The sequence below is a fragment of the Danio rerio genome, chromosome 19 (genome assembly GCF_049306965.1).
Source record: "Danio rerio strain Tuebingen ecotype United States chromosome 19, GRCz12tu, whole genome shotgun sequence".
Taxonomy (NCBI): domain Eukaryota; kingdom Metazoa; phylum Chordata; class Actinopteri; order Cypriniformes; family Danionidae; genus Danio; species Danio rerio.
Window position 1 is genome coordinate 49,873,753 of NC_133194.1, and position 21,174 is coordinate 49,894,926.

At 35.5% G+C, this 21,174-nt stretch overlaps 1 protein-coding gene across 3 annotated transcripts in view; it reads right to left on the bottom strand.

Annotated features, from left to right (window-relative positions):
* angpt1 (angiopoietin 1) overlaps nt 1–21,174 on the bottom strand; it is a 405,920-nt gene that overhangs the window by 89,153 nt on the left and 295,593 nt on the right. For all 3 annotated transcript variants that reach the window (XM_073930480.1, NM_131813.1, XM_073930479.1), the window contains 3 exon segments: nt 17,167–17,322; nt 11,474–11,595; nt 2,106–2,347 (listed from right to left, as the gene is read on the bottom strand). In XM_073930480.1, coding sequence (XP_073786581.1) covers nt 2,106–2,347; nt 11,474–11,595; nt 17,167–17,298 — 496 coding nt within the window. In that variant the 5' untranslated portion in view covers nt 17,299–17,322.

A 21,174-nucleotide genomic window follows, 5' to 3' on the forward strand; every position in this document is an offset into this window, starting at 1 on the left:
GAGCAATATTTATTCACAAAATAGATAATTTCAACTCACTAAATAACACAATAACCAACAATAACTAACTTACTAAGTAACCAAGCCACTAACTCACTAACTAGTCACCAACTAAGTAACTCACTACTGAATTAATTGTCACTAACTCACTAACTAACTCACCAAAAATTCAATAACTAAGTCACTAACACACTAAATAACTAACTCCCTACATAACAAATAAGTTACAAATGAACTAACTCACTAAGTAACTAACTCACTAAGTCACTAACTCACTGAGTCACTAACTCACTAACTCACTAACTCACTAAGTAACTAAATCACTACCTCACTAAGTGACTAACTTACTAAGTCACTAAGTAACTGACTAACTCACTAAGTCACTAACTCACTAATCAACCAAGTCACTAACTAACTAACTAACTAACTAACTAACTAACTAACTAACTAACTAACTAACTAACTAACTAACTAACTAACTAACTAACTAACTAACTAACTAACTAACTCATTAAGCAGCTAACTCACCAAGTAACTAAGTCAACAAGTCACTAACTACCTAGTTCACTAAGCAACCAACTAAGTCACTTAGTCACTAACTCACTATGCTGCTAACTCACTAAGTAACTAAGTCACCAACTAAGCCACTAAATCACTAAGCAACTAACTCATTAAGTCACTTACTCACTAAGTCACCAACTAACTAGTTCACTAAACAACCAACTAATTCACTTAGTCACTAACTCAATATGCTGCTAACTCACTAAGTAACTAAGTAACAAAGTCACTAAGTTAATAAGTCACTAAGTAACTAAGTCACCAAGTCACCAACTAAGCCACTAACTCACTTAGTAACTAAGTCACTAACTCACCAAGTAACTAAGTCACTAAGTTAGTAACTCACTAACTAGTTCACCAAGAAACTAAATTATTCACTAAGTTGCTAACTCACTAAGTCACTAACTCATTAAGTAACTAACTAACTAACTAACTAACTAACTAACTAACTAACTAACTAACTAACTAACTGATTCATTAAGCAGCTAACTCACCAAGTAACTAAGTCAACAAGTCATTAACTACCTAGTTCACCAAGCAACTAACTAACTCACTAACTCGCCAAGTAACTAACTAGTTCACTAAGCAACCAACTAAGTCACTTAGTCTCTAACTCACTATGCTGCTAACTAAGTCAACAACTAAGCCACTAAATCACTAAGCAACTAACTCACTAAGTCAAAACTAAGCCACTAACTCAGTAAGTAACTAACTAAGTCACTAACTCACTAAGTCTCTAACTCACTAATTAACTAACTACCAAACTGACTGACTAACTAACTAACTAACTAGCTAACTAGCTAACTAACTAGTTCACTAAGCTACTAAATTACTAAATCACAATCTCACTAAGCCACTAACCCACTATCTAACTAGTTTACTAAGCCACTAAATCACTAAGTCATCAACTCACTATGTAATAAAACCACTAACTGACTAACTAACTAGTTCACTAAGCAACTAACTCACTAAGTAACTAGGTAACTAAATCACTGACTCACTGACTCACTAAGTCATTAACTAATTGACTATATGTATGTATGTTTGCATGCATGTGATGTATATATATATATATATATATATATATATATATATATATATATATGTGTGTGTACATGTTTATGAACTGACATTATTTCATATCAATTTGAAACAAAATTCTGCCCTACCCATTAAAACTAAAAAAGTCTATAGTTCTCGTAACATCATGCAGCACTCTCTTAAACATAATTCACATACATGCAGTCGCAGACATTGAAATCTTTGTGGCTCTAGTCTTCCGCTCTTGTTCACTTCTTGTTCACTTCTTGATTTCTAGATGTTAAAAACAGCTTGTTATGCTGCTTGATGTTGCAAACTGTGTTCTTATTATATTATTCTACATTTCATGTATAGTCATGAACACACTTGTTTGAAGAGTAGTTTGACTGTTTTCTGTCATCTATTAACCCCGGTCATTTCTCCTATAGGAAACTCAATGGGAATTTCTGATCAAATGAGCACATTTTTAGATCGCAGAAGCTCAGTAGATGTGGTAGTGCGCTTACCTGCTGTAGCGGCGTCTTTAGCACAGAGGCTGAGGAGGCTGCGCATGCTCTCCATCAGGTCCTGCTGCTGTCTCTGAAGTGCTGTGCTGTTTCCGGTAGCTCTGCTCAGCTGATTCTCCAGCTCGCGGATCACTGAACTCTGTCTGCTGACCAGAGCCTGCAGGTCAGATTTCTCCGTCCGCAGAGACTCCAGCTCCTGACGGTGCCGATCCTCCAGCTCCTGCATCTTCTCCTCCAGAAACCTCACAAACACAACAAATGCACACGTTTATATGATAAACCACTTAAAGTTGGGGTCAAAATTATTAGCCCTGAATGAATGAATTATAATTTTATGAACTAATGTGAACTCATATGAGCTAAATATGAAATAAATGATCACATGAAAAAAATAAATGATTCATTCATAATGAATAAATAAATTAAACTAAGAATGAATGAATGAATGAATGAATGGATGAATGAATGAATGAATGAATGAATGAATGAATGAATGAATGAATGAATGAATGAATGAATGAATGAAACTATGAATGAATGAATGAATGAATAAATGAATGAATTATATTTTTATGGACTAATGTAAATTCATATGAACTAAATATAAAATAAATGATCATATAAAAAAATACATGAATGAATGAAAGAATGAATTATATTTTCTATGAACTAGTGTGAATATGAACCAAATATGAAATAAATTATCATATGAAATGAATAAGTTATAATTTTTATGATCTAATGTGAACTCATATGAACTAAATATGAAATAAATGATCATATAAAACAAATAAATAATTCATTCATAATGGATAATCAAATAAATGAAACTATTAATGAATTTAATAATGAATTAATGAATGACTGAATGAAACTAATGAATGAATGATACTTTTTATGAACTAATGTGAATTCATACGAACTAAATATGAAATAAATTATCATATGAAATGAATGAATGAATGAATGAATTATACTTTTTATGAACTAATGTGAATTCATATGAACTAAACATGAAATAAATGATCATATGAAACGAACGAATGAATGAATGAATGAATGAATGATACTTTTTATGAACTAATGTGAATTCATATGAACTAAACATGAAATAAATTATCATATGAAATGAACAAATGAATGAATGAATGAATGAATGAATGATACTTTTTATGAACTAATGTAAATTTATATGAACTAAACATGAAATAAATGATCATATAAAACGAATAGGCCTAAATGAATGAATGAATTATACTTTTTATGAACTAATGTGAATTCATATGAAATAAACATGAAATAAATGATCATATGAAACGAATGAATGAATGAATGAATGAATGAATGAATGAATGAATGAATGAATGAATGAATGAATGAATGATACTTTTTATGAACTAATGTGAATTCATATGAACTAAACATGAAATTAATTATCATATGAAGCGAACAAATGAATGAATGAATGATACTTTTTATGAACTAATGTGAATTTATATGAACTAAATATGAAATAAATGATCATATGAAATAAATCTATGAATAAATAAATAAATAAATAAATAATTTATACTTTTTATCAACTAATGTGAATTCATATGAACTAAACATAACAATAAATGATCATATATAAAAAGAATGAATGAATAAATAAATAAGTTAAACACTGTGTGCCGTGTGTCCGCGGACGCGTCTCACCCAGTCATCAATGTAGGACTTCACAGCTGAGCTTGGCATTGGCAGCCAGGTCTGCTTTGACTTTGGAAAGCACGTGCTCTCATGAATATTTAAGAAGCCGGCTCTTCTCATAGGATAAGAAAACTCCGCTATGAATAATAATGAGACACGGACGAGTCATCTTTGCACTTTGCATTACATGTCGCCGATTTTGATCCGCCCCAAAAATCATTTTAAACCCGGAAGCTTTTTTTCCCCACAACTAAAGCTGACATTGTCTTAATAGTGCTCAACACACACAAATCTGTTAACATCTCAAAAAAGTGCTCGAGGGTTTCGTGAGCCTTTAAATAAAGTAATGGGGATATACAATATACAATAATAGAAGATATGTAGGTGGACATGTTTTATAGGAGGGCCTTATTTATGTTTTTGTTTCAAATGTATAGATGGATACTTATGTACATATTGTTTTTGTTTTCTTTGCTTTGTTTTCCTTGGTAATCTATTAACTACTGCATATGAACGTTTGAAAACATTTATGCTCTAAGTTTGTGTGTTTTGTAACTAGCTGTTTTTCTTATAAAGAGGTAAAAGCATTTGTTTGAAGCATGCTTTAAATGAACACATTGTGGAATCTACAGCAAATCAAGCCACAATTCTGAGTCACAACAATGTGCTGTAATAAAATGTAGGACATGATTCCATTGGAGAGGCCAAAACAACATAGTTATTTTCATATAAAGTGCTTTTTATATAAATTGCTTAATACTCGGTTGTCATGGTTTAAGTCATTTTTATGGACTTGTTAAGGCCAGCTTTTTGGCAGAATCTCAGAATCTCATTATTACTATGCTTTATGTTACACAAAGTTCATAGGAAACAGCCTCAAAGTGTCATATCAAAAAAACAAAAGGTTGAAATTTCAATATGACAGCAACTTTTATAACTAGAAATGTAGTTAAAAATATAAAGGAATGAATGAATGAATGAATGAATCAATCAATCAATCGAGTAAACAATTAGTAATACTACCAATAAAAATTATGTCAATATTATAACTATCATTATAATATTTTATCCATCCATCCATCCATCCATCCATCCATCCATCCATCCATCCATCCATCCATCCAACTATTCATACATTCATTCATTCATTCATTCATTCATTCATTCATTCATTCATTCATTCATTTATTCATACATTCATTCTTCTATGTAGAATTTATATGAACCCTGGGGCCAAATTAATGAATGAATTTATTTATTTGTTCATTTATTTATTAATTATTTTGAAATATGATTATTCATGATATTATTCAATGAAAATAAGAAGTATATTTTTGAGTTTATATAAGAAATAAAGATTTTACACAGAAAAGTAAAAAGCTGGACCAAAATCTGAATGAATGAATTAATAAATGAATAAATGAATAAATTGATTAATCAAATAATGTACGAATGAAAGAATAAAGAAATGAATCAATGGATGAACGAATGAATGAACAAACAAATGGATGAATGAGTGAATAAATGAATGAATGAATGACTTAATTAATTAGTTGGTGAATAAAAGAATGAATTAATAAATGAATTAATAAATAAATTTATGAATTTATAAATTGCTGAATGAATGAATGAATGAATGAATGAATGAATGAATGAATGAATGAATGAATGAATGAATGAACGAACAAACGAATGAATTAATTAATGAACGAATGAACTGATAAATGGGCAGATGAATGAATTGGATAACTGAATGAATGAATGAATGAATGAATGAATGAATGAATGAATGAATGAATGAATGAATGAATGAAGGAATGCATGAATGAATTAATTAATGAATGAATGAATGAATTGATCAATTAATAAATTAATGAATAAATAAATAGATGAATGAAAGAAATGAATGAATGGACAAATGGGTGGATGAATTAATGGACTGAATGACTTAATGAATAAATGAATGGATAAATAAATTGATATATTATTAAATTGATGACTAAAAAGAAACAAATGAATTAATGAATGAATTAACAAATTAATTAATAAACGGGTCGATGAATGAATGAATGAATGAATGAATGAATGAATGAATGATTGGAATAAATGAATCGATTAATATATGAATAAATAAAGAAATAAACAAACGAATCAATGAACAAATGACTTAACAAAATTATGAATGGATAAATAGATGGACGAATGAATGAATGAATGAATGACTTATGTTTAAAAAAAGACTTTTAGAAACCCTGGACATATCAATGACACAAACATAACACAATTAATCACATTTTACGTGCATCAGCATATAACATTCTTCCTTATCTCTGTAATCTGACAATCTAAACGGTTCTATGAAGCAACAATAACACAGTTTTCTACAGGAATCAGTCCCCGCTGCGAGCCTTTTAGCCCAAAAAAGACAAAATAAATAAACTGAGATGCATATATGTATCATAAAAATAACGTCATATACAAGTTCAGAGCCAAGACTGCCAGACTTCATCAAGATTTGATTATATTTTGATCTTTAAGTGTTGGTTTTCAAAGGCAGAAGAACTGGACACCGCTGTAATAAACCCTGATATAAATATAAGCGTCATTTACACAGCATACAAACACACACTGCTCATCTTTTAGCTCTGGGGACAAAACAATACGTGTGCTGGTCTTAAATCTGCAATGAGCATCTCAGAAATATGATGCACGCAGAGATTACTTCAACAAAGTTCAATATTTAAAGCATGCTACACTGATTATAGCTTGAAAGAGAAGAAAGTCATAACGTCAGTCTATATTATAGGATGAGTAATGTAAAAAACGCAGGGCTGCACACGATTAATCCACGTTATCCCTACACTAATTGATTACGTTAACACATTTAGGTGGATTGAACATAACAAACGATGGCTCAGTGGTTAGCACTGTGGCCTCACAGCAAGAAGGTTGCTGGTTTGAGCCTCGGCAGGGTCAGTGGTCATTTCTGTGTGGAGTTTGCATGTTCTCCCCGTGTTGGTGTGGGTTTCCTCCAGGTTCTCCGGTTTCCCTCACAGTCCAAACACATGCGCTATAGGGGAATTGATGAACTAAACTGGCTGTAGTGTATGAGTGTGCAAGTGAATAAGTGTGTATGGGTGTTTCCAAGTACTGGGTTGCAGCTGGAAGAGCATCGCTGAGTAAAACATATGCTGGAATACTTGGTGGTTCATTCCACAGTGGCGACCTCTGATAAGTAAGAGACTAAGCTGAAGGAAAATGAATGAATGAACATAACAAAATTAAGTTGTTCCTTCAAAACAATTTTAAGAACTGTTGAATGAATGAATGAATGAATGAATAAATGAATGAATGAATGAATGAACAACAAAGCCAGACAATCCTTTCTTAACTAGAAAGATATGAATGTTTGCATGCTTTCAGCAGCACCTATAAATCGCTGAATGAATGAATGAATGAATGAATGAATGAATGAATGAATGAATGAATGAATGAATGAATGAATGAATGAACGAACGAACGAACGAACAAACGAATGAACTGATAAATGGGCAGATGAATGAATTGGATAGCTGAATGAATGAATGAATGAATTGATCAATTAATATATTGATGAATAAATAAATAGATGAATGAAAGAAATGAATGAATGGACAAATAGGTGGATTAATGAATGGACTGAATGACTGAATTAATAAATGAATGGATAAATAAATTGTGCTCCGGTTTCCCTCACAGTCCAAACACATGCGCTATAGGGGTACTGATTGACTAAACTGGCTGTAGTGTATGAGTGTGCAAGTGAATAAGTGTGTATGGGTGTTGCCCAGTACTGGGTTGCAGCTGGAAGAGCATCCGCTGAGTAAAACATATGCTGCAATACTTGGTGGTTCATTCCAATGTGGTGACCTCTGATAAGTAAGAGACTAAGCTGAAGGAAAATGAATGAATGAACATAACAAAATTAAGTTGTTCCTTCAAAACAATTTTAAGAACTGTTGAATGAATGAATGAATGAACAACAATGCCAGACAATCCTTTCTTAACTAGAAAGATATGAATGTTTGCATGCTTTCAGCAGCAGCTATAAATCGCTGAATGAATGAATGAATGAATGAATGAATGAACGAACGAATGAACTGATAAATGGGCAGATGAATGAATTGGATAGCTGAATGAATGAATGAATTGATCAATTAATATATTGATGAATAAATGAATAGATGAATGAAAGAAATGAATGAATGGACAAATAGGTGGATGAATGAATGGACTGAATGACTGAATGAATAAATGAATGAATGAATGAATGAATGAATGAATGAATGAATGAATGAATGAATGAATGAATGAATGAATGAACGAACAAACGAACGAATGAACAAATGAACTGATAAATGGGCAGATGAATGAATTGGATAACTGAATGAATGAATGAATGAATGAATGAATGAATGAATGAATTGATCAATTAATATATTGATGAATAAATAAATAGATGAATGAAAGAAATGAATGAATGGACAAATAGGTGGATGAATGAATGGACTGAATGACTGAATGAATAAATGAATGAATAAATAAATTGTTCCCTCACAGTCCAAACACATGCGCTATAGGGGTACTGATTAACTAAACTGGCTGTAGTGTATGAGTGTGCAAGTGAATAAGAGTGTATGGGTGTTTTTTAACTAGAAAGATATGAATGTTTGCATGCTTTCAGCAGCAGCTGGGCTCAACGCAGAGATCACTGGGAATTAAAGCTTGGTTCTGACAGTAACACACACGTCCCATCAGACCAATCAATACATAGAGAATTGGAAACTCTTCCAAACGTTTTGCAGTGCACAATCCATCTTCACACGGGACAGAGTTTAGCGCTGGGTCAGAGGACACGGTTCAGGGTTTTGGCCGGTTTCTATGTATCGTACGAGACTGAGCTGAAGTCTAAGAGTCTTGTGCTGTCAGGAATTGAAAATCATTTGGTGTAATGATCTGTCCTGTGGTTCTGGCACATGCAGGATAGAGTGTTTCCTCAAATTCACGAGCGAGAGAGACTTGAACATCTGCATTGGCAGGTCAAACAGCATAATAGAAAAGAGTGTGTGCTTGTTGTGCTTCATTTTAAGCAGGAACAAATAGAGTAGCAGCATTATTAACCTGCAGGGCTTTACATTAACACCCACCAACCCGCGGGTAGATTTCCCCAAAAGCGGGTAGATTTCCACTCTGGCGGGTAAGACAGCCGCTCCCACTAACCACTTTGGCTGGTTGGAAATAATTTTTACATTGTACTTTTCTTAACGCAGGGTTCCACAATAAGGATGGCCCAAAATGTGATCGTAGAATCGAGAAGCAGCACGACTGACAAAAGTAACTGTGTTCACGCAAGCTAAAGCAGGTGAATACCTTATGAGAGGATGATTACTCGCGTGCACAGGTGATGTGAGGCGCGCGACTGTTAAACAGCACACACTCCCGTTTACTTGCGCGAAACAACCGTGTGTATAGAAAGAGCGCAACTGGTGCGATCGCTCTCTCTGTAATGGAATAGACAAAAATGCTGATGCACCCACAGTCCTGCTGCTTTCAAGAGCTCAAGATTGAAAAAATATATATACATACATAATTTTGTGAGCAGCAGCAGTCACTGCTTTCATTTTAATTACTCTTTGAACAAATTAACAGGCCTATAGTGATGGGGCGTTCAAGAACGATTCGTTCATTTTCATCTTTAATATGACTCGGAAACTATGAGTCCTCTCAGGGAGCGATTCGTTCATCCGCGCGTGCACACAATTGTGCAGGTGGTATTGTTCATTTTAAGTCTTCATCACATTTCAAGTCGTACATCGCGGAAAGGCAGAAGGAAAAATTATTATGTGTTATTTCAGAAAGGAAAAATAATGGAACCGTTTATCTCTCGAGTACTCTATCGGGTCTGAGTCACTTGTTCATCACGGGCCAATCATACACGTTTAGAGCTGGAAAAAGAATTGAACTGTTCATCTCTCGAGTCCTCGGGTTTTTAGTCACGTAAATAACGAACGACTCAAGACTTAAAAGGTAAACTAATTATCATGGCTCATATAGGCTCAGACTGTTTACATTAAGATTATATGTGAATGCCAGTGTAACGTTAACGAATAATAATTAAACCATAAATGCATAATCTAGTCAGAGTATAGAGGTTATTGTTGGTATTATTCGTTTAATTTTCTGTTTCTTAGAGTTGTTTTTGGTTCCCCATATTTTGCTGTGTCAGAAAATAAGGTATATTTTATTTCTGCATAGTGCACATGTATGCATATAATACCATAAGTGTCACCTATCACTGTGCATCGCCTGTTATCACCTATGAATTAACAGATAATTGTTTACCAGAATGCGTGATTGTCATGGGGCTTCAGCATCAGCGCTTGAAGGAGGGCGAGTCTAAATGTGCAATTGAATGAAATTAATCCGCAATCGGCTATTGTCTGAGCTGGGGTATTTGCATGAAGCAATCGGATTGGCACTTGAAAACCTGAGAAATTCCCAACTTCTGCAGCGAGCAACACCACTGAAGCAGCTCAGATGGATCCACAATTCAGTTCAGCAACGCTTGACGTCACCCGTTCTAGATAAATAGGAAGCATTGACGCTGAAGCCTTGTGCGAATAATAACTCTAACAATACTCTAGCAAAATAAAGTATGAAAATTGATTTCATGTGGACTCTGATGTACTATTGAAAAATGAATATTGAATATTTATTTATTTATTTATTTATTTATTTATTTATTTATTTATTTATTTATTTTATTTTATTTTATTTTATTTTATTTTAATTATTTATTTATTTATTTATTTATTTATTTATTTATTTATTTATTTTTTGTCGTGTGAGGATCTTTAGGGTGCTCCAACCCCAGAGGAGTCTAGTATGGAGCCAGATCAGTGTCAAAAAAATACATTTACAAAATAAAATTCTGACATGCACACACAACACAATTCACATGTACAAAATCCAAAGTGTAAATTCAAAACACAATTAATAAATACAACACACAATTTGTGAATTCACAAGTAAAAATGATGAATATTTGCACCAAATGAATTGAATTTGTGTATATGATGAACTGTGTTTCTTATTATAACATCATAAGTGTCACCTATCACTGTGCATTACCTGTTATTGCCTATGAACTAACAGTTGAATACAGTAAATAGTGAATAGAGTAAACAGTGTGGATTCATTCATTCATTCATTCATTTTCTTGTCGGCTTAGTCCCTTTATTAATCCGGGGTCGCCACAGCGGAATGAACCGCCAACTTATCCAGCAAGTTTTTTTACGCAGCGGATGCCCTTCCAGCCACAACCCATCTCTGAGAAACATCCACACACACATTCACACACACACTCTTACACTACGGACAATTTAGCCCACCCAATTCACCTGTACCGCATGTCTTTGGACTGTGGGGGAAACCGGAGCACCCGGAGGAAACCCACGCGAACGCAAGGAGAACATGCAAACTCCACACAGAAACGCCAACAGAGCCGAGGCTCGAACCAGTGACCTTCTTGCTGTGAGGCAACAGCACTACCTACTGCGCCACTGCTTCACCCAACAGTGTGGATAGAACTCTAATATACAATTGAAACAGAAATACTTCAATTGTGTGAGGATCTTTACCCATTCTTGTCATGAATCTTGTTGATTTCATTGATCTGTATCATGAGCTGCTTCTCCAGCTTATTGGTGGACAGCGAGTTCTCCAGCAGCTGAATTTCCAACCGCGACGTCTGATTCAAAACCTGCAAAAACGAAGACACTCCAATAAAAATACAGTAATCCTTCCGCAAAAACACAGACCTAAAAAGCATTAGTAAGTCAGTATTAAGTGAGCCGTGCCTCAGGAGAAGTCATAAACACACAGCGCCATACCGCAGCACCATACGACAGCACTTATGAACAGTTATTCAAGCTCTTATTTGACAAATCAGCAAAACACAACCTTACAATCTCCCTCTGCAGTCATAAAGACATTCAGAACGAACAACATGAGAACGACGCATGAAAAAAAAGAGACTGTGGTGCTCGTGTTGTTCTTGGCTTAGTGGGAGCCGTCTTAAGAGGATACATGGAAAATAGACTGCTGCTTTAATGGAGTGTGAAATGCATAGTGCTGCACAATATATCGGTATCGTGATAATAGTATATGCAATATACAGTTGAAGTCAATTTGTTTCTTTTCTAATATTTCCCAAATGATGTTGAACAGTTTCAGGAGTTTTTCACAGTATTTCCTATAATATTTTTTCTTCTGGAGAAAGTCTTATTTGTTTTATTTCGGCTAGAATAAAAGCAGCTCTTAATTTTTTTAACAGCATTTTAAGGTCAATATTATTAGCACCCTTCTGCAATATTAGTTTTGGATTGTGTCCTGAACAAGCCACTGTTATGACTTGCCTAATTACCCTAACTTTATCCTAATTAAAATAGTTAATCTTTTAAATGTCACTTTAAGCTGAGTACTAGTATTGTGACTGATGGTCGCTGACAATGAAATTGAGGATCCATGTGCAGTTTATTTAGCAGATTGGTCCGAAGGGCAACAATCAAAACAGGTGCAAAGGGGTACATGCAAATAATCCAATATCAAAGTCAATAAGCAGGAAAGCGGTCGGTACTGGCGGCAAACTACTTAAACAACAAAACAAAGCAAGGGTCAAAACACGGCAAGAAGACAAGACTCAGTCCAGATGTGTGTGTGAATGTGTGTGGGTGTTTTCTTTATAGCCCAGGTAATGAAACAACAAAGAGCTTCAGCTGTGAGTCTGTGTGTGTGCGCGTATAATCAGGGAAAACCGGAACAGGTGTGTGTGTGTGGTGCTTGACGGGATTTAAAGTTCTTAACTGTGGCGTGTGTGTAGTTCTCCAGTGATCTGCTGTAGCTAGATCGCTGGTGACTGTAAAAATATCTAGTCTGAAAACGCATGAAAAAAAGAGACTGTGGTGCTTGTGTTGTTCTTGGCTTAGTGGGAGCTGTGTTAAGAGGATACATGGAAAATAGACTGCTGCTTTAATGGAGTGTGAAATGCATAGTGCTGCACAATATATCGGTATCGTGATAATAGTATATGCAATATACAGTTGAAGTCAATTTGTTTCTTTTCTAATATTTCCCAAATGATGTTGAACAGTTTCAGGAGTTTTTCACAGTATTTCCTATAATATTTTTTCTTCTGGAGAAAGTCTTATTTGTTTTATTTCGGCTAGAATAAAAGCAGCTCTTAATTTTTTAACAGCCATTTTAAGCACAATATTATAAGCACCCTTCTGCAATATTAGTTTTGGATTGTCTCCTGAACAAGCCACTGTTATGACTTGCCTAATTACCCTAACTTTATCCTAATTAAAATAGTTAATCTTTTAAATGTCACTTTAAGCTGAGTACTAGTATTGTGACTGATGGTCGCTGACAATGAAATTGAGGATCCATGTGCAGTTTATTTAGCAGATTGGTCCGAAGGGCAACAATCAAAACAGGTGCAAAGGGGTACATGCAAATAATCCAATATCAAAGTCAATAAGCAGGAAAGCGGTCGGTACTGGCGGCAAACTACTTAAACAACAAAACAAAGCAAGGGTCAAAACACGGCAAGAAGACAAGACTCAGTCCAGATGTGTGTGTGAATGTGTGTGGGTGTTTTCTTTATAGCCCAGGTAATGAAACAACAAAGAGCTTCAGCTGTGAGTCTGTGTGTGTGCGCGTATAATCAGGGAAAACCGGAACAGGTGTGTGTGTGTGGTGCTTGACGGGATTTAAAGTTCTTAACTGTGGCGTGTGTGTAGTTCTCCAGTGATCTGCTGTAGCTAGATCGCTGGTGACTGTAAAAATATCTAGTCTGAAAACGCATGAAAAAAAGAGACTGTGGTGCTTGTGTTGTTCTTGGCTTAGTGGGAGCTGTGTTAAGAGGATACATGGAAAATAGACTGCTGCTTTAATGGAGTGTGAAATGCATAGTGCTGCACAATATATCGGTATCGTGATAATAGTATATGCAATATACAGTTGAAGTCAATTTGTTTCTTTTCTAATATTTCCCAAATGATGTTGAACAGTTTCAGGAGTTTTTCACAGTATTTCCTATAATATTTTTTCTTCTGGAGAAAGTCTTATTTGTTTTATTTCGGCTAGAATAAAAGCAGCTCTTAATTTTTTAACAGCCATTTTAAGCACAATATTATAAGCACCCTTCTGCAATATTAGTTTTGGATTGTCTCCTGAACAAGCCACTGTTATGACTTGCCTAATTACCCTAACTTTATCCTAATTAAAATAGTTAATCTTTTAAATGTCACTTTAAGCTGAGTACTAGTATTGTGACTGATGGTCGCTGACAATGAAATTGAGGATCCATGTGCAGTTTATTTAGCAGATTGGTCCGAAGGGCAACAATCAAAACAGGTGCAAAGGGGTACATGCAAATAATCCAATATCAAAGTCAATAAGCAGGAAAGCGGTCGGTACTGGCGGCAAACTACTTAAACAACAAAACAAAGCAAGGGTCAAAACACGGCAAGAAGACAAGACTCAGTCCAGATGTGTGTGTGAATGTGTGTGGGTGTTTTCTTTATAGCCCAGGTAATGAAACAACAAAGAGCTTCAGCTGTGAGTCTGTGTGTGTGCGCGTATAATCAGGGAAAACCGGAACAGGTGTGTGTGTGTGGTGCTTGACGGGATTTAAAGTTCTTAACTGTGGCGTGTGTGTAGTTCTCCAGTGATCTGCTGTAGCTAGATCGCTGGTGACTGTAAAAATATCTAGTCTGAAAACGCATGAAAAAAAGAGACTGTGGTGCTTGTGTTGTTCTTGGCTTAGTGGGAGCTGTGTTAAGAGGATACATGGAAAATAGACTGCTGCTTTAATGGAGTGTGAAATGCATAGTGCTGCACAATATATCGGTATCGTGATAATAGTATATGCAATATACAGTTGAAGTCAATTTGTTTCTTTTCTAATATTTCCCAAATGATGTTGAACAGTTTCAGGAGTTTTTCACAGTATTTCCTATAATATTTTTTCTTCTGGAGAAAGTCTTATTTGTTTTATTTCGGCTAGAATAAAAGCAGCTCTTAATTTTTTAACAGCCATTTTAAGCACAATATTATAAGCACCCTTCTGCAATATTAGTTTTGGATTGTCTCCTGAACAAGCCACTGTTATACAATGACTTGCCTAATTACCCTAACTTTATCCTAATTAAAATAGTTAATCTTTTAAATGTCACTTTAAGCTGAGTACTAGTATTGTGACTGATGGTCGCTGACAAGAAATTGAGGATCCATGTGCAGTTTATTTAGCAGATTGGTCCGGAGGGCAACAATCAAAACAGGTGCAAACGAGTACATGCAAATAATCCAATGTCAAAGTCAATAAGCAGGAAAGCGGTCGGTACTGGCGGCTAGAAGAAGAAAAAGGAAAACAGATGGCAAGACTCAGTCCAGATGTGTGTGTGAATGTGTGTGGGTGTTTTCTTTATAGCCCAGGTAATGAAACAACAAAGAGCTTCAGCTGTGAGTTTGTGTGTGTGCGCGTATAATCAGAGAAAACCGGAACAGGTGTGTGTGTGTGGTGCTTGACGGGATTTGTAGTTCTTAACAGTGGCGTGTGTGTAGTTCTCCAGTTATTAGAAATGAGTTATTAAAACTATTAATTCATTCATTCATTCATTTTCTTGTCGGCTTAGTCCCTTTATTAATTCGGGGTCGCCACAGCGGAATGAACCGCCAACTTATCCAGCAAGTTTTTACGCAGCAGATGCCCTTCCAGCTGCAACCCATCTCTGGGAAACATCCACACACACATTCACACACACACTACGGACAATTCACCTGCACCGCATGTGTTTGGACTGTGGGGGAAACCGGAGCACCTGGGGGAAACCCACGAGAAGGCAGGGAGAACATGCAAACAACACAGAATCACCAACTGAGCCGAGGTTCGAACCAGCAACCCAGCGACCTTCTTGCTGTGAGGCGACAACACTACCTACTGCGCCACTGCCTCGCCCCTTATTAAAACTATTTTGTTTAGAAATGTGCTGAAATAAATCTTCTGCCTGTTAAGCAGAAATTGGGGAAAAAATATAAAAGAAATTAAATTTAACAGGAGGGTTAAAAAGCTGACTTCAACTGTACATATTGCAGAAATTTGTAATAATTTACATATACTTTATGCACTGGTTGATTATCTAAATTTGACCAATCAGACGGGACCATGCTATATTTAACCCGCCTCCTAAGAGGTTGCTGTTTTGCTATTGGCTGGAGCATCAAAGCTGAATGCTGAGCTGTGTTCAGCTGCTTTGATACAATCCACATTGTAAAAGCGCTACACAAATAAAGATGAATCGAATTGAAAATAACAACAGCCGGAACAGAGGGTTTCATTCATTTATAGTGCGTCAAACACTAAATATTTGCACTTTAACCCACATTTTAATTCTGATTCAGAACGAGTTGGATCTAAAATATATTTAGCTGTTTAGTTTAATATCATTAAATAAATAAATGATTTAAAAAGACGGCTCATTAAAAATAGCATTTTTCTAGGGAAATGCTATATCGTAAGAAATATACCGTGCTCAACATATATGTTCACCCTTCACATTTAGATTTATCTCTCATTTAGATGAATATTTTCTATAGGAAGCTTTACAATATTATGTTTGTGCATATGCAGTAGATTAGTCAAATCTGGAGCTAATCTACCAAAATAATGTATGATAACGGTCCAAAATGAGTACACCCAGATTTACATGCTATAGGGAAAACTATTAAATAAAATTCAAGAGAAAGAAAAAATTGATAAATAAATATTGTAGTTTGTAATTTTATTTTCCAATATTTTTAATTAATTTAAATGCAATATATTTCAACTTCTAAAGATGCTTGGTGAATAAATTCATTAATTCATTTCGGAGTCCCTTTATTAATCTGGGGTCGCCACAGCGAAATGAACCGCCAACTTATCCAGCATATGTTTTGCGTAGCGGATGCCCTTCCAACTGCAACCCATCACTGGGAAACACCCACACACTTCCATTTACACACACTCATACACTACAGTCAATTTAGCCTACCTAATTCAACTTTGGACTTGTGTGGGAAAACTGGAGCACCCAGATTTTAATAAATATATCCATTTAATAAATCTGTTTTGTTCAAAAGCACTTAAGTCTATGACCTATATCCACTGAAAAATGGATAGAAATATTAATTTCTAAAATGGGTTGTACTCAGTTATGTTGAGCACTGTAGTTATTATAATACTCAACAGCAATATTGCATATTTTTCTAGGATAGTGCTGTCTTAATATACCTGGGTCTCCACGTCGGTCAGTTTTCGCGTCTGTTCTGCCGTTTGGGACAGAAGACTGGTGCCCATTTCCAGCATGGCTGCCGTGTGGTTGTGGACGGCGCTCTGTTGTAGCTGCACCATCTCCGTCTTCATGTTGTCTTTGATGTAGTTCTCAATCTGTGAGACAAGTCAAAAAGACTATGAGGACGTTTTGCTTTTCTTAATTAACTTTTTAAAATCAAGACAATGTAGGACACACGGGAAAGAAATGAATATGAAATACTGTACAAAATAAGAGAACATGGGTGTGCATAAACACTGCAGGTCTAACACTCAACCATTTTCCCTTCGGCTTAGTCTCTATTTCAGAGGTCACCACAGTGGAATGAACCACCAACTATACCAGCATATGTTTTATGCAGCGGATGCCCTTCCAGCTGCAACCCAGTATTGGAAAACACCCATACACTCTCAAATTCACACACACACTCATACACTGTGGCCAATTAAGTTCATCAATTCCCCTATAGTGCATGTGTTTGGACTGTGGGGGAAACCGGAGCACCCGGAGGAAACCCACGACTACACGGGGATAACATGCAAACTCCACACAGAAATGCCAACTGGCCCAGCCGTGGCTCAAACCAGCAACCTTCTTGCAGTGAGGCGACAGTGCTAACCACTGAGCCACCATGTCACCCCTACTGCTGACTAATATGAAGGTTAAATAGCTGCTGTAGCTCAGATGTCATCCTGACCCCTGAATCCTGATATAACGGCGTGCGCAGAGGCTGTAAAACTCACTGAGAGCTAAAACACTCTTAACTTGACAACTCCAGCAGTCCTGAAGACACTTTAACACCCCGAGCACACCGAGGCTTCACAAACTCTTTAAGAGGATAATAAAAGGAAAGGAGACACCGTTCGGCACAAGGACACGAGGAGGTCAGCGAACGCTTACGACTTCCTCACTGAAAAAAAGTGATGCGTTGGATTTATTACATTTCTGTTTAAAGGTAAGTGTTTGCAAACAATTTATATAAGCTGAATTTAAACATATGAAGTTGAACATTACTACATTTAATTTGTTTTAATTCAGCCCATTTATATTGTTTGCAATCTTAAAAAATGACTGTGGATTGTTTATTAAAGATTAAAAGTCATTTTTAAAAAATGGTTGTATAATGATGACCATGCTATGTTACATTTCGTTGTACTTGATTACTTTTACACTTCCCTGAAAAAAAACAAGATTATTTATCTTTTATTTCTGCCCTTTTGGATTTATTTATGCTTGAAATTTATTATATTTTATGTCAATGCACAGCCTTATAAATATTTCAATTATCCCAGTTGATCTAAACACATGAAATCTTCCGAAATAGAGCTTTTCAAATCATTGGTGATGTTGCTGCCACATATATATATATATATATATATATATATATATATATATATATATATATATATATATATATATATATATAGAGAGAGAGAGAGAGAGAGAGAGAGAGAGAGAGAGAGAGAAAGAAAGAGAGAGAGAAAGAGAGAAAGAGAGAGAGAGAGAGAGAGAGAGAGAGAGAGCAATATCACATGAATAGCAGTGCGATATGGCTGTATTGCATTGGCACGAGGCCTTAGTGCCCCCACCAGTGCTGATACACAGCCATATCGCACTGCTACGAGTGTGATATTGCGTTTATACAACAGTTTAACGACATAATTGTGTATATAAAGACTAAATCAAACATGGAGAGTCTGAAAAACCCTTTTGTATAAGGAACTACTTTCTTACGGATTAAAATCATAAGCTGACAGCTGAGTGTGCATCTTTTAAACTTTAGATCTGTAGTGTCTGCTTTTTGCTGGTTGTATGTGGGCGGAGTAATACACAAAGGGTAAAGAGGCTGATTTGAGAACCAGACAGTACTGTTGTATATATATATATATATAGTTGAAGTCAGAATTATTGACCCCCCCTTTGATTTATTTTATTTTTTTTTGTTTAAATATTACCCAAATGATATTGAACAGATTCAGGAAATTTTTACAGTATGTCTGATAACATTTTCTCTTATGGAGAAGGTTTTTTTGCTAGAATAAAGGCAGCTTTTAACTTTTAAACACCATTTTAAGGTCAATATTATTAGCTCCTTTAAGCTATTTTTGTGTTCGATAGTCTACAAAACAAACCATCATTATACAATAACTTGTCTACTTACCCTAACCTGCCTAGTTACCCTAAATAACCTAGTTAAGCCTTTAAATGTCACTTTAAGCTGATTAAAAGTGTCTTGAAGAATATCAAGTCTATCATTATTTACTGTCATCATGGCAAAGATAAAATAAATCAGTTATTAGAAATGAGTTATTAAAACTATTATGATTAGAAATGTGCTGAAAAAAAATCTGCTCTCCGTTAAACAGAAATTGGGAAAAAATTAACAGGGGTGCTAATAATTCAGACTTTAACTGTATATGGCAACAAAACAAAATATCTCAGATATCTCTATGTCAGATTTTTCTGCTAACATGTAGTCCTAGATTTTTTGCTAGATTGTTTTAAAGGTAAGTGGTTGCAAATAGGCATGGGCCAGTATAGGATTCTAACGATATGACAATCTTGAATATAAATATCCCGATTTCACAGTATTGTGATTACTGCTCTAAAATATATTATTTTTAAATTTCTGGGTAAAAAAAAAACAAAACCAAACCTTTTCCCCCTTTGAACACAATACACTTTAATTTAAGAAACATTTCAAATATATTGTTATATGGCAGGCTTAATAATGAAAATGATTCATAGATGAAGTCTAGTTTAAAGCCACACATTTCATTACACTTTTAAATGGCATCTTTAAATATCGTTACTGCTGGAGATACTGTTAAAAAACATTTAAGAAAATCATACATATACTATAGGAACGAGGTAGCACAAAATTTTGCCAGTTTTAAAACCTTGACTTTTCTCAAGCGCAGTATACCTTAATAACGATTATCATCCCATGCCTATTTGCAAACAAACAAATGAATTTGAACATTATTAATTTTAAGTGGTTTGTTTAAATTCAGCCCATATTAATCGTTTGCAACCTTGAATCATTTTTTTTCAATGCACAGAGCAACTCCAGTGAGTCCTGAAAGACGGATACATTTCCATGTTGGCTGGATTTAAAAGGAATCTCTTATCTGACCTGCAAACGGAGCAGAAACACTGGGAGAGCAGTGCTAGTGGAAGCAGATGGAGCTCGTTTTGTTCAGAGAGGACGAGACGGAGATATACTCGGCTTTATCATGAAGGCTTTCTTTTTAATCTGAGAGTTGCTGGAGAGCTTCTTACAAAGAGCACTTCTGTTGATCAGAGCATCAGAAATGAGAACTTGATTTACAAACGGATGAGGACTAGTTTAGCTTAAACAAAGAAGGAAACATTGTGCATTAGGGCGACACGGTGGCGCAGTGGGTGGCGCTATCGCCTGACAGCAGGAATAATAATAATTATACTAGATACTAATAAGTGTTTTGCATTTAAAGATTTGCATTTATAGATTACTAGTCGGGGCAGAATGGTGGCTCAGTGGTTGCCTTACAGCAGAAAGGTTGCTGGTTCGAGCCTCGGCTGGGTCAGTGGGTATTTCTGTGTGGAGTCTGCATGTTCTCCCCATGTTCGCGTGTTTTCATCATGTACTCTAAAGACATGCGGTTCAGGTGAATTGGATAAGCTAAATTGTCTGTCGTGCATGTGTGTGAATGAGAATGTTAGAGTGTAAAATGAAACAGAGTGTTTCCAGTGTTCTTGTTCGACTCATTCGGCTTGTTGAAGTGAGTTCACGTGTTCATCAAAACATGTCAGCATGAGAAATCTCCACAGCCTGAAAACCTCGTCCTGAAGACACTCCAGCAAATGAGCAGAGACAGCAGAGTCGCCCACTGCATGTGTCCAGCGCTGCGAGGGTCTACGCTCATTACTTCATTAATGATCCCTAGTGAGTGCACTCAGAAAAACAAACTGGCAGGAGGCAGGTT